Source organism: Protopterus annectens, chromosome 15.part0 (genome assembly GCF_019279795.1).
Source record: "Protopterus annectens isolate FY-2018-M chromosome 15.part0, PAN1.0, whole genome shotgun sequence".
NCBI classification, from domain to species: domain Eukaryota; kingdom Metazoa; phylum Chordata; order Ceratodontiformes; family Protopteridae; genus Protopterus; species Protopterus annectens.
Genome location: NC_056749.1, coordinates 132702366 through 132716230, shown reverse-complemented (window position 1 = coordinate 132716230; position 13865 = coordinate 132702366). Strand labels below are relative to the sequence as shown.

General features: G+C 37.1%; 1 protein-coding gene across 1 annotated transcript in view; it reads right to left on the bottom strand.

Annotated features, from left to right (window-relative positions):
• NRK (Nik related kinase) overlaps positions 1-13865 on the bottom strand; it is a 2110367-nt gene that overhangs the window by 1266548 nt on the left and 829954 nt on the right. Inside the window, exon 7 of the mRNA XM_044057244.1 lies at positions 10917-11047. Coding sequence (XP_043913179.1) covers positions 10917-11047 — 131 coding nt within the window. The remainder of the gene's footprint in view (positions 1-10916; positions 11048-13865) is intronic.

Below are 13865 nucleotides of genomic sequence, written 5' to 3'. Positions count from 1 at the left end.
TAGGAATCAACCATATTCGACCTGCATTTCACAGTTTGACTATTTCAATATCTGGTAACTTGTACACTAAATGATACATTATATTTAATTTGTTAAACAATTTAAAACTGTCTAGGTTACTTGTCATTTCAACACATATTCAGACCTGGCATCAGTTTAGAACCTTGTGGATCCTAAAGTGAACTAACTCTGGGTTAGCCATTATGTGTTTAGCAAACTATTTACATTCCTTTTGTATTCTATAAACATGTGTCACATTTCTTAGGAGCTGGTAGCAGCTGGGAGTCCAGACCACAACTGCTCTAGAACATCTGGAGAATGGTGAAACCTCCATGAAGCCTATCAAAGTACTCTGCAGGAGGTTCATGTTATCTCCAAATGATACATCTTTCAATGCCAAAACTGAGTAAATGGTCTGCTCATCATCATTTCAGTCATAGCCCATTGGAGAATAGTTCTCGGTAGAATAAGCCAATGTTTTCCATGCTGACCAAATTCCAAAGAATTATACAGTGGAGGTTCCTTCCTCATTTTTGGAGGACAAGATATTAATGACACAGAAAAAGCAGGGATGGAGGGTTAATTCTATGTCAGGCTGCGAGACATTTCAAAGCAAATCTCGTACACTCCGAAACCAGCTGACGCATCAGAAGGGTGGATACTTCAGCCTCAGTCACTGTACTTTTCCAGAAGGAAGGCATTATCTCTGGGGCATGGGACATAATTTAATCAAAAGGCACTTTTCCTATTATTCATAGGGATCTTCATGTTATCTGATAACTACAATCCCAAATTCATGATGCTTGGACAGCTTTTGTGGGTTCCTGCAATTTGACATCCAGCTTGGACAGCTCAGTAACTCCGTCTGAGGCATGTGCAACAGCTAACATCTGCATCCAAAAATGGGGATTCTACATTGGTAGGATATGGGACTAGGGTACCTAATGTAAAGCCTCACAAGAATGCATTAATACTGTATCTATTTTCCAGATCTTAAATGTTTCTAAGTGAATGAATGGCCTGATATCCATAAAGTGTAATCAAGTTCAATGTGAGTTTCGACTTCCATGAAAAGTTTGCAAAGTTAAGGCACTAGATGCTGTATAATCTTTGTCCATGCACCTGTTTCTTCAGCTTATTTTAATCATGGCAGTAAAGCTATGACTTGAAAAAGAAATTAAGAAGCCTTTTTTTTCACTTTTTCCCCTTTAGTGACTCCTTGAAATTCCACTGGTAGACTGTTAATCATTCAGAAATTTTGAAAAACTTATTACAAGCAGATCACTTCTTTCCAAATCCACATCTTCCAGCACTGCAGGGTCAGATGGAATTCCAGCCAAATTCATAAAACCTGTTTCACATTCACAAACCATAACTATGAGCAAACTGGTGGACAGAAGCATTCCAAAAGGCTTAATACAAAAACTACTTTCCACATAGTGGGTAACCCCTCCTCACAAAGGATAATTCAAGTAAGGGCTTTTCTTTTAATAAAACAGTAATCCGATGATGTCGTCAGCACCACGTCTCCACAAAGCTCGGACAACCAAAGAATTAGAAACTTCACTTTATTCCGTACATAAAAGTAACAAAGAGCACAAAACGAGTGGTTAAGCGCTTTCGTCTGCTACATAACAGACTTCCTCAGAACCATATTTACAATAGAAACAGCCTTATTTAAACAAATTTTGGCGCCACAGGTCACACGACCCCTTATTGTTCCTTAAAGAACTATACTCCAAAGTAAACAAGTTCAAAATTAGTTCATAATACATCCTTCAATACGAGTTTGTACATTAAATGTACTAAGTCTAAACCCTGGTTCTATTTAATTCATAAAAATAATAAAATTAAAACTAAAATAAAATAAAAACATTAAAAACAATCCATACTATACATTTTATATGTAATAGAACAACATAAAGGTTGAAAGGTTAAGATATATATAAGAGTTGTCGATCTGCATATACTCCTAAAATTTTGGCCCACATCAGGGAATATACCATGTAGGTATAAATAACTAGTGTGTAAATAGTGAAAAATGTAGGTGGAAAATATCTAAGTACAGATTAAAAGGGGTCCTAGGAAAAAAAGAGAGAGATTGAAGTGCAGATAAATAGGATTCCTAGAAAAAAGGGGGATATGAGTGACCCGTTGAACTAGATGGGGGGCAAGATGTGATAAGTGTATTAAAATATGTTTAAAATGTTGGAATGTTAAAACCTGTACTTTTATGAAAAGTGCTTAGTTGTATTGCTAAATAAATAGCTAAATAGATAGCATAATGTTATTATTTTTTTTTTTTATTATTTTTATATGTACCGACATATGAATCGATAAATACAAAATTTATACAACTTAATAAATAGTAGTTGTTAATAAATAATGTATAAATATTAAATAAATATATAAATATATAAATATATTAGTGTGTAAATATATAAATATATAAATAAATCAATATATAATTATAAATACATAAATATGTGTATAAAAATAAAGAATTACGTAAATATATGTATATGAATATATAATATTGGTGTATAAAAATTGGTGTATAAAAATATTGGTATATAAAAATGATAATAGTACAACCTCACTTCCAAAATGTGTTGAAATAACATTAGTTCACAGGATATTGAGAATGCCAAAAATACTAAAAGTGCCAGGTGACTTAAAAAATACCAGGTTATGTTGAAATAATAACCTAAGGAGTTGGTATAAAAAGTATTCACATATTTAACTGTAGAAAGGGTTTTATACTTATAAAATCATTTAATCCAGGATATGTTGTTGCGTCACATAGGATCTGCCATCTACTTTCCAATGCTGAAAGTCTGTTCTTCCAGTTTCCTTCACTACTACCTATACTAATTTGGTCAATAATGGCAAACCTGAAGCTATGATTGTTTCCTTTCTCACAAGTGTGTCTACTCAAGGCGTTATTCGTGTCTTTCTTTTTAATCTTGTATAAATGTTCATATATCCTGGTTTTAAACTTCCTTTCAGTTTTGCCAATGTAGTAAGCTGGACAGGATGTGCAAGTAGCGAGATAGACTACTCTCTGGGTGTTGCAATTCCCCATACAGCATTTTATATGTGTTTTCGTAACATTATTCAATTTTATATCTTTACTTGTGTTTATGTAGTTACAGAATCCATGCTTTATGTAAGAGTTTTGTAGTTAAAATTCAAAGACGATCCTGTGTGGTAAAATCCTTTTTCAAGGTATTTTTTAGTATTTCCTGGCCTGAATAGATTATGTACCCTTAAAACATGATGGAATGTATTATTGCTATAATTGAAGGCTCATGCCATATATAAAGGCACGTTTCTTTTTAAAAGTCAGAGATGTTGATTTCTATGATATGTGAACCATGTCTCATGTTTGAATTTTGATGACGATGATTTTTTATGACATTTTTTATGATATTTTAACTTTTAAATGTTTCTAATGCACTACCTTCTCCATCCCATATAATTGTTTAAGTACCGGTAATTAATTTGATTGGTAATTAATGATCATATTATATAAGGGATGGATCTACACCAGACAACGTAAAGATCTGAGGAAGCTAAACTCTAGTGAAAGCGCTTATCTTGTCCTGTCTTGTTTGTTGGAATATAATAAACTACTTGGACTTACATTGGACCTGTCTCGAATCTAATTGAATATTTGGGCATTCAGTTGCATTTGGATTTGCTTTTTATTGTTTGTGTTGAACCACTTCTCGCACAAGTACCTGATTTTCTACTTTTTACTTCTGATTATCAGAAAAACACAAAAGGGGTTCAGAATTACATCGGAATTGCAAAATGAGCATGTTTAAAGCAAAATAGGCATGTTTACAGTAAAATGAGCACAAGAAACGTATAATGGGCATGGAAAAAGATTAAATGAGCAAAACAAATATTAAGGGCAAAAAAAGGGCACATTAAGCATAAATAAAGCAAGGCGACTGCATGTTTTTTGGCAAAGTACTATATTCTGGCAGGACTACTATTTCGCATTTACAGTCAACATACAGCCATTTCGAAAAGTTTCTTGTGCTGGGTGTGTCTATTCACAAAGTGCCACCATTACAGAGTGTTTCTTGCACTGTAAAGAGTTATTTACCAAAGTACCACCATTTTGGGAAAGTTTCATTGTGCTGTTTACCAGTTATTTGCAAAGTGCAGTTTCTTTGAAATGTTTCTTACTCTAAGCTTCTTCCGCCCAGTTTATTCACACAGTGCAGTTATTTTGAAATGCTTCTTACACTGATAAGAAGTGATTTCTTAAAGTACAGTGATTTTAACAGTACTGCAGTGCCTGAGAGACTTATTTCACAAAGTTCAGTTATTCAGAGGCTTGTTGTGCTATTGGGCATAGTTACAAATACTGGCATATGTATATGTATGTGTGTCCGTGCATACTTGCAAAAGCATTCACTGGTATGTGTTAATATAGCAGATGGATTTCGAAAACCATAACCATTGATGTTTGATCAGAATAGTGCAGAGAATTGGGGAATTTTTAAGCAAGAGTAAGGAATTTTTATATAAGCAGCTTATTCTGATAAAGATGCATGCATCAGGGCATTCATTTTCTTAACCTAGCTGGGTCAGAGGCTATTGAAAGAGAGCGCTCATTTGTGTATGCACCAGCAGTATATGACGGAGAAGGTGAAAACCATCATATTCTTGTACAGGCTGAATCAAGGGAAGACCTAGAGTGTTTGAACCGCAAATTCAGGGAAATGTGTAACCCCCAGACAAATATTACATTAGAGAGGCATTTGTTTTACATGAGAGATTAAAAACCAGGGGAAAAGTTTGCAGCTTATATGACTGACTTGAGAAACAAAGCTAAAACGCATCAGTTTGGTGACTTAAAGATGAGTTAATAAAGGACAGGCTTGTGTGGGGTATTAATAGTGCTGCAGTGAGAAAGCTTTTGCTTTGTGACAGTGATTTAACGCTGAGCAAAGCTACTGAGATTTGTCAAATCCATGAAGTTACAGAACGGTACACAAGTGAAAAGATCATGGTTTCAGCAAGCTCCACAGCAAATGTAGACAGCATGCAACACGTGGCTAGCCAAAGCAGTCCTAAGCACATGGCAGCGACATACCCTGCAGGTTTTACTGGGAGGTCCTGTAGTTTTCCAACAAGTTCTAAGAAAAGGACATCCTCAGTACAGTACAAGGGTGAGTCAGCAAAACCCAAATCCAGCTTTGTTGTTAACTGTCACAATTGTGGTGCCACTTATGAGTCTAAAAGAGAAAAATGCTTAGCATTTGGTCAGCAATGCCACAAGTGTAAAAAAATGTAACCATTTTCAAAAGTTTTGAAAATCAAGTAAACCTCGCACAGTTACAAAGAAGGGTCACTTAAAAAGCAAGTTGATCATATAGAGAGCTGCAATTCTACTTTCTTTGTAGATTGTGTATCAGTAATTGGTGAAATGGTTGATCAGTAATTGGTTAAAAGGTTGACGCAGTAAATTTACTGGCAAAGAATGAAGTGTTTTGTAATGTCCAGATCAATGGTAAAACCATAGAGATTAAAGCAGACACTGGCTGAAAGTGTAATGTTATGTCAGCGGAACATTTGCTACGGTGAGAACTACTGAACAACTCAATGTGGCTAGTAGTGCAAAGCTTGTTGCTTATGGAGGTGAAGAAATTCATACCAAAGGCTCGGTAGTGCTTTCAGGTTATTTGGCAAGGAACTGTTACAGCTTGTTATTCTATGTAGTCCGAAGACCTCTGCAGTCATTACTGGGTCTCAGTTCAAGAGTGAGTTTGCTTTATTTTACCAAAGAAGTTCATCATATAAGCACATATCCTAGTTCCAATTTTACTGAAGTTATTTTCTTAAAGTATGCTGATGTTTTCGATGACAAGTTGGGAAAACTTCCAGTTGTGTATTCTATGAAGATAGACCCAGAGGTCAGTCCAGTGGTCAAATCAGCAAGAAAAGTTCAAATACCTATGCAGAATAAAGTTAAAGCTCAGCTGGATAAAATGGTGCAGCAAGGTGTAATTTGTCCAGTTACAGAACCAACTAAATGAGTGTCGTCCATGGTAGCAAGCCACACAAAAGGCTCAGACGAAATCAGAATATGTGTTGACCCTAGAGATCAGAACAAAGCATTAAACAGACCACATCATCCAATGCGTACAGTTGAGGAAGTTGCAGCCCTAACACCAAATGCCACTGTTTTTTCTGTCTTAGATGCACAAAGTTCATTTTGACAAGTGAGGCTTGATGGCAAATCCCCTTTACTGACTACTTCCAGTACCCCATTTGGCAGATATAGATTCCTCAGAATGCCATTTGGAATACTTTCTGCAAGTGAAGTCTTTCAGTGTGCAATGGAGCAAATTTTTTCAGGTTATCCTTGTGCCATAATAGTAGATGATTTATTGGTTGGAGGCAATGGTGACGCAGAGCATAACAGAAATCTTACAAAAGTTCTAGACAGAGAACTTGAAGTGAACTTAAAGCTCAATCCTTTGAAGTGCAAATTCAGACTACCAGAAGTTACATATGGAGGTCATTTGTTCACTAGCACTGGTTTGCGAGAAGCCATTCTTAAGATGTTAGCACCTGATAATGTTCAGGCTCTACAATGTTTTCTTGGTATGGTCAACCATTCAGGCAAGTTTATATCAGACTTCAGTGAGTTGACAGCACCTTTGAGAGAGCTGACATGGAAAAATGTTATATGGTCTTGGGTGGAACAGCAGAAGAGAGCATTTGAAGACTTTAAGCAGAAAACTGCCACCCCACCTACATTAAGACACAATGATGTCAATAAACCAGTAACTCTTTCCTGTGATGCTTCAAAATTTGGTCTTGGCGCAGTTATTCTTCAAGAAGCCAGACCAGTAGCCTATGCTACCCAAACTGACATGCAGTATGCTTAAATTGAGAAAGAACTTTTGGCAATAGTATTTGCATGTTCAAAGTTTCATGATTATATCTATGGTCAAGCTATTCAGACTGAAACTGATCACCAACCTCTAGTTACTATTCTAAAGAAGCCTATGCATTCAGCTCCAGCAAGATTACAAATAACGATACTCAAATTGCAAAAGTACAACTTCAAAATGGTCTATACAAAAGGCAAACTTCTTTATCTGGCTGATACCTTATCCAGATCGCCCAGAAATACAGCGGAACAGCTTCATGCAGAGAATTTTGACTTTGACATCATGGAACGCGTAATTTTTCTACCACAAGACTTAATGAGCTGAGAGATCATACAAAGACTGATCCAATTTTGCAAAAGCTCAACCACATTAATGCTGAATGAATGTCAAAGCACTCTAGAGTACCACCTGAAGTGCAAACTTATTTTCCTTACAGAGATGAAATGTTGATGGAAGATAGCTTCCTTACAATATGAATATATCCAGATTTTGCATCGTGGTCACCCCAAGTTCCAAATCTACCAAAAGGATGAGATAACTAGTATTTTGGCCTTCTCTAGTAAAAGACATTGATAAAGTACTTTCTTCTTGTTCAGTATGCAATAGTACTATACTGCATTTGCAAAAAGAACCACTTCAGCTAAGTCAAGTTCCTTAACTACCTTGGTCAACAGCAACCACCGATATATTCGAGTGGAACCATCAGCATTACTTAGTGTTGATAGACTGTTATTCAAACTGGTTTGACATTGATTTAATGCCTAATCTAATGTCCACTGCTGTTATCACCAAGTTGAAACGTCATTTCTCAGTCCATGGTAGTCCACAGAGAGTTATTTCTGACAATGGTACTCAATTTACTAGTCAGTTGTTTCAGAAATTTGCAAAAGAATGGGACTTTGTACATGTTACTAGTACAGTAATCCAGAATATCCACAGTCAAATGGACTAGCTGAACGTGCAGTACAGAGTGCAAAGCAATTACTTGAGACATTAAAGTGTGATAATACCAATGTCTTTTTGAATTTACTCAATCTCAGAAATATACCCTGTGATGATATACTTGGCTCACCTGCTCAAAGACGTCTATATCCAGGCAAACCAGGGCAACATTGTCTATTAGTTCCAATTTATTGATTCCTAAAGCTAAGAACAACAGGACAATTAGAGCCCAATTATTCAGAAAGCGTTCTTTCCCTAAGTCCAGTTATGATAAATCGAGCAGATTTCTTCATCCATTGAAAGAAGGAAAGACAGTGAGGATACAAACGGCGAAAGGTTTCGACTGGATTGGTCAAGTAACAGTTATATGTACCGAGCCAAGATCCTACTTCGAAGAATCTGAGGTTGTGGAGTACTGGAGAAATTGCAGACTTCTTCCTGTACCAGAATCGATACCGCAGCATTGTTCCTGTGATACAGACTCGACTCTGGATCTCAGAGCAATCCAGACAATGATCCTGTTGCAGAACGTGTCTTGACTTCTACTTCCATTCTTGATGATGTTGCTGATGTCTCTAGGGTTGAACATTCAGCAGAGACAGTACCAGTTGCTGGACCTGATTCTAATTTCTATGTCACACGATTCTGTCATACTTCCAGACCTAGTGTGAAATACACAGCAACCAGGACATAATTGTCTATATGTATTTAGTTCTGTATAACTGCAAAACAAAGAATTATTTGTATTGATTGCCAGTCAATTAAATTTCTTCAATATTGCATAACTGATTTCTCAAAGAGGGAGGATGTAGAAGTGTGTGTGTGTGTGTGTGTGTGTGTGTGTGTGTGTGTGTGTGTGTGTGTGTGTGTGTGTGTGTGTGTGTGTGTGTGTGTGTGTGTAGTACTTTTAAGAAGCATTTCAAGGTCGGCACCTGAATATAAATAGCAAGCGCGTGCTAGCTTCACTGCCATTTTGAGAGTGCAGCCAGAGAGTGAGAATGTATGAGTGTAATATCAAGTTTGTTTATAAGTTTATCTAAGTTAAAGTTATTAAGCCTCAATTCTGATATGTTTGTACATAAAGCTGCTTGAACAGAACCCACAAAGACTCGATTATTTTTATCCTGACTGGACGAGCGACAGACCAGATAATGGAGCTTAGAATTCTGTTAAATGTATCAGGGTTAAAATTAGTGAGGTTATAAGAAGTTCTAAGAAAGTGTTGTTTGACATGATGGGTACTGAAGTCTGTTTGCATATACAAGGGGGTCATCACTGAGGGAAACAAGCAGGATCCCACTGGAGACTTACTTAGTGAAATTTGTTACCAATATCCAGTCGAGAACTGAGTCACTTTTTTGGGGATAGTTATAAAGTGTGTGGAAGGAAATAAGTTGAGCCAATCCAAACAGGTTTAAGTTAGTTGATGGATATTTTGTGGAGATAATCTGCCAACTGAAATTAATGTCACCTAGGATTACCTTTTCACTAGATACTGTATACAAGATTTAGTTCTGGGTGTTTTCCAGGGTTGTAGAATTATTAGCTGGGAGATTATGGAGTACTATAATACATAGTTGCTTATGGTTATTTAGTTTAAGATGGGAGACAAGTTCAGCACTGGGGAATTTGAGAATAGGTTTATTGCAGGATAGGATTTTAAGATAGTCATGGTACAGTAAAGTAAAGCTTCTCCACCACCTTTTTTGCTTTAAGTTCTATCAGTCTTGATGATATTATAATCAGGGACTGATATTTCAGAGTCAAGTATATGGGATTTTAGCCATGTTTCATGTTTTATGGCAAGACTATCTGGTATATTGTGTGAGATCCAAACATGGAGTTCTGAGATTTTCATTATGCATGCTACGACTATTGACGGAACTGAATTTAAGCTGTTTGGGTGAGTTTGAGATAGATGGGTTGGGTTTTGATGCTTTTGGTTATGGTGGTGTGGTCCCTGTTTTGGAAGGAGATGGGTGGGCTGAGCAGGAAGGGAGGTTTGGCTTGGAATTAATTTTGGAGGCTACTGAGGAGTCTGGATGGAAGGAGGTTCCAGAGCTGGGATGAATATTCCCAGAGTGATAAGAAAGAGAAAAATGGATATGTCTGATAAGCTTGTTTTGGTTTAACTTTAGAAGTTAGTTTTTTGTTTGGTGTGGTACTTGTGAAGTTTAGTAATTTGAATGTGAATTAAAAATTGGGTGAGTCTTTGTATAGACTGGAAGCAATCAGTGGTGAAATGGGGTGATTTGAATGGTTAGAGGTGGAGCACATAGTGGGAGACGTGTGCAATACCGAGTGATGTATAATAACTTGCAAGGTGATACAACTACAAGAGAAAGGATGCAGTAATATTTAAGAGATGCATGGGTATGTAGCTATGTACAAAGATAGGTCATAAAAAGACGAGACAGAACACTGGGGTATGAATGTAGGGGGTTAGGAGTAGATAGCTGAGTGAGGTGGATAGGTAAGTTTTGATCACTGTGGTTAATTAGTAAATATAAGAGGAAAAAGGTTAAACCGCTTAATGCAGACTGACTGTTCAGAAATTTCATCTATTCTAGTACTCAGGGTATAAATGTATATGCCTTTAAGAGGGGTGGGAAGGAGCTGGAGTCACAGGTGGAGAACAGGTCCTATAAATGTAATGCCATGAGGGGTGGTTGGGGAATCATGGGTGGGAAGTTAACCAGTTACCCTGATGTGAAAACTTGTTCCAATTTAGACAGATCTACAGTGTAATTCTATGCACAGGGAAAGTACAGGACAATAGTACAGCTTACTCTTGCCTACTAGGATCTTACACAGATGTGTTCACAGCTAGATATATGGATGGATGAAAAACACCATCCTAACTTATACAAATTACTGGATACAACATTACTTTGCAATGGCATAAGATGGATAATACAAAACTGCACAGAATATAGGGACACAACAAGACTTTCATGTTAAATAGGCTTTACAATTCTGCCTATTTGTGTTTATTTGACATGACATGCTACAAGCTCCTCCTGAAAGTTTTTTCTTGCAAAACTTGGTACTCACTCTATAATCATATGTTGAATCTGCATTCTCATCACACGCTATAACTTCAGGAGCCATCCAGTACGGTGTGCCAATGAAAGTATTTCTTCTTCCAATAGTTCTATCCAACTGGGCACTTACTCCAAAATCGACTAAAAGAAAATAAAAGAAAAGTTAAAAGATAGCGAGTTGGATTTTCTATTTGATGATACCAATAAGAAAAATACTTGAAAAATGATGCCTGGCACTAATAACAAATACTGTATCTTGCAGGCATGTTTTATACGAACCCAACATTAAAATGGTGAGACTTTACCAGATACCCAGTAATCTGCAGTTCTGCAAAGCAATCTGCATGGCATACATGTAGGTTTCACCATAACTGCTTTGTGTCTCTGGCCTCCTTCATGTGGCACTCTTATGTTCTCCTCCAGCCACCAGCTGCTGCTCATTATAAATCTTTGGATCTGGACAAAGAGATGGATATACTTCTTGAGACTGAGCCCTGCAGAAGAGTCATCAAGGCACAGACGGGGCCAGAGGGACCACCCTTCCTGAAGGTTATCTTTTCAGTTACAGAAATGACTTACTGGCCAAACCCCTTTATTTTTTTAAAATAGCCTTAGGTGCTCAAAATGTACTAAGAAAAACATATAAGTAGCTGGCTGTTACCTGGAGGACGGTTTTCTTCTCTGTATCAAGATACACCCCCCCCCCCCCCATCTCACGCATGCAAGCATTGTTTGTTTGTTTGTCTGCTTCTCTGTATTTACAACACTAATCTACATGGAACTTTTCATAACTTTTCAGACTCAAAGAAACAAATCAAATGAAGCTTCAGCTAGAAAAATAAATATAAAATAGTTATTTTTACAGAAGGAATCTCCCATGTCATAGGGGCTTCTCTCTCCACATCCTCTGACTTGCATATACAAACTCAAGGGTACAAAACAATTGAGAAAAAAGGAACATCCAAAATCTTTGAATTATCAGTGGCGCACACATTGCACTGGCACTGAATTTTATACGGGAATAATGATTTAGGAATAGTACAACAGGGAATAGGAACTGATGAGTTTGAAATTTTACATGACTCTTGTCTAAATGTAGGACAACTTCTTCAGACTTAATTCAGACTTAATCCTATTCTCACCCTCTGCATTGTTCCTATCAACCACCTGTATGGGACAAAGTTGAAGGCTTAACATAACAATGAACTGGCTTGAATTATGACTCCTGTGCTGAGTAGTGTCCTGCAGTCCTCAGATACTTTGGACTGGCAAGTCAGCCTGATGTGGCTTTGTCAGCAGATGTCAGTCAACACAGCAGTGAAGGAACATGAATAGCATTCTGAATTATTCAGTTACTATAACACCTACACTGAAGTGTTTTACAAACAAGTTGATACTAAATAAATGTGTTCTAGGGCAGTGATTTTGCAACAAGTAATATGTTAGTAAAACTTACTAATTTGTAGAAAAAAAATACTCTGGCAGAAAAGCAGCAGCTAGCAAAAGGTTATGTCTGCAAAAATTTTCGTTTTATTTACAGAAATGAACTACAGGTAGAACAATGTCATTACCAATTATATTCTAGAAGCTCTTCCAGAAAACAAGTTCTATAGGTCTACAGAGATAAATCCCTGACTATAAACCCAGACAACTCAAGTTCAGTTAGGGCCTCTGGTGCCTGATAAAGTTAGCACTGCCCTGGAGAGAACAGGAATAAGGAAACTTGGCCTGCTCACCACTCTTAAAGGGCAGTAGTGGGGTGCATTTGTCTGGGGTCCACTATTTGCAACAGAATCATTACTGTAGACTGGGGATCAAATGACAGTGCTCGTCTTCAAGGGGGCAGTCAATCATGTTATTTATATGGAGGTGTTGCATATACATCACAAAGGCCCACTGGAAGCCTTGGATGCCATCACGCATTCACAAAGAAATCCGGCGTAAAGGAAAAACCCTAAAGATATAGGCTCATAGGTGTTTACTAGGCTAACGACCACAAGAGTCTTTTTAAGTCTAGCCATGCATCCCAAATCTCTGATGAGTTCTGATACCCTTGATAAGTGTCAGCATGGGCCTGGGACATGAACCATTTACAGGTTACATTTTTGAATCAGAGACATAGGTGCCAATCCAGGGATGAATTTCCGGTTTCCCATCCAGTTGTCCAAGTTACACTTGAAGTGTATTAGGGAGGAGCTTTGCTTCACATGGATGGGGAGCCTGTTCCATATTCGGGGTAGTCTCCGGGATACATACCTATCTCTCCAGCAGGTCCTATTTATATCACAGGCAAGGTTTAAGTCTTTAGAATGGGTAATTCTAGTATTGTTTGTTTTGTGAATATGCAGGAGGTCCATCAGAGTGGGGTCTGAAAATGCCGTGTATGCCAGGCAAAGGCCTACCCTCAAAAGCCATAGGACCTTGAGGCGGTCTGCATAGAACTTATTACTTATGCCCTGTATTCTTTTAGTGAGGAAACTCTGTGGATGTTAATGGATGTTAGAAGATGAATTGGAAATTAAAAAACAAACACGAGCAATAACCCCACACATTAATACTCTCAAGAAAGACATTTTTATACACCAAATAACTTCTTCCACAGAAATTAAAATGCAAGTTTTACAAAAAAAAAAATTAAAACAAACTAGTGCCTCAGCTATTGCCTTCTAAAGACATTTGGTGTGAAGAAACAAACTTGATTTTAACTGATCACAATGCAACTTCTTATGAAAGAAAACATGCCTGAAGAGTTTTATGTATATGCTGTAGTAAATCCAAAAGCAGAAAACAAACGTTTAAAAGTTTTACCTGGACAAATTGCCAAAGGAAAAAAAGTTATTTGAAAAAAAAAAAAGCTATTTTTCATTTAAGGAAGAGATTAGCTACATATAAAGTTGGTTGTTTAAAGGAGATAAAACTGCTAGTTCCAACCCAGTGGACAAAAGTGGTGCTGGGAAAA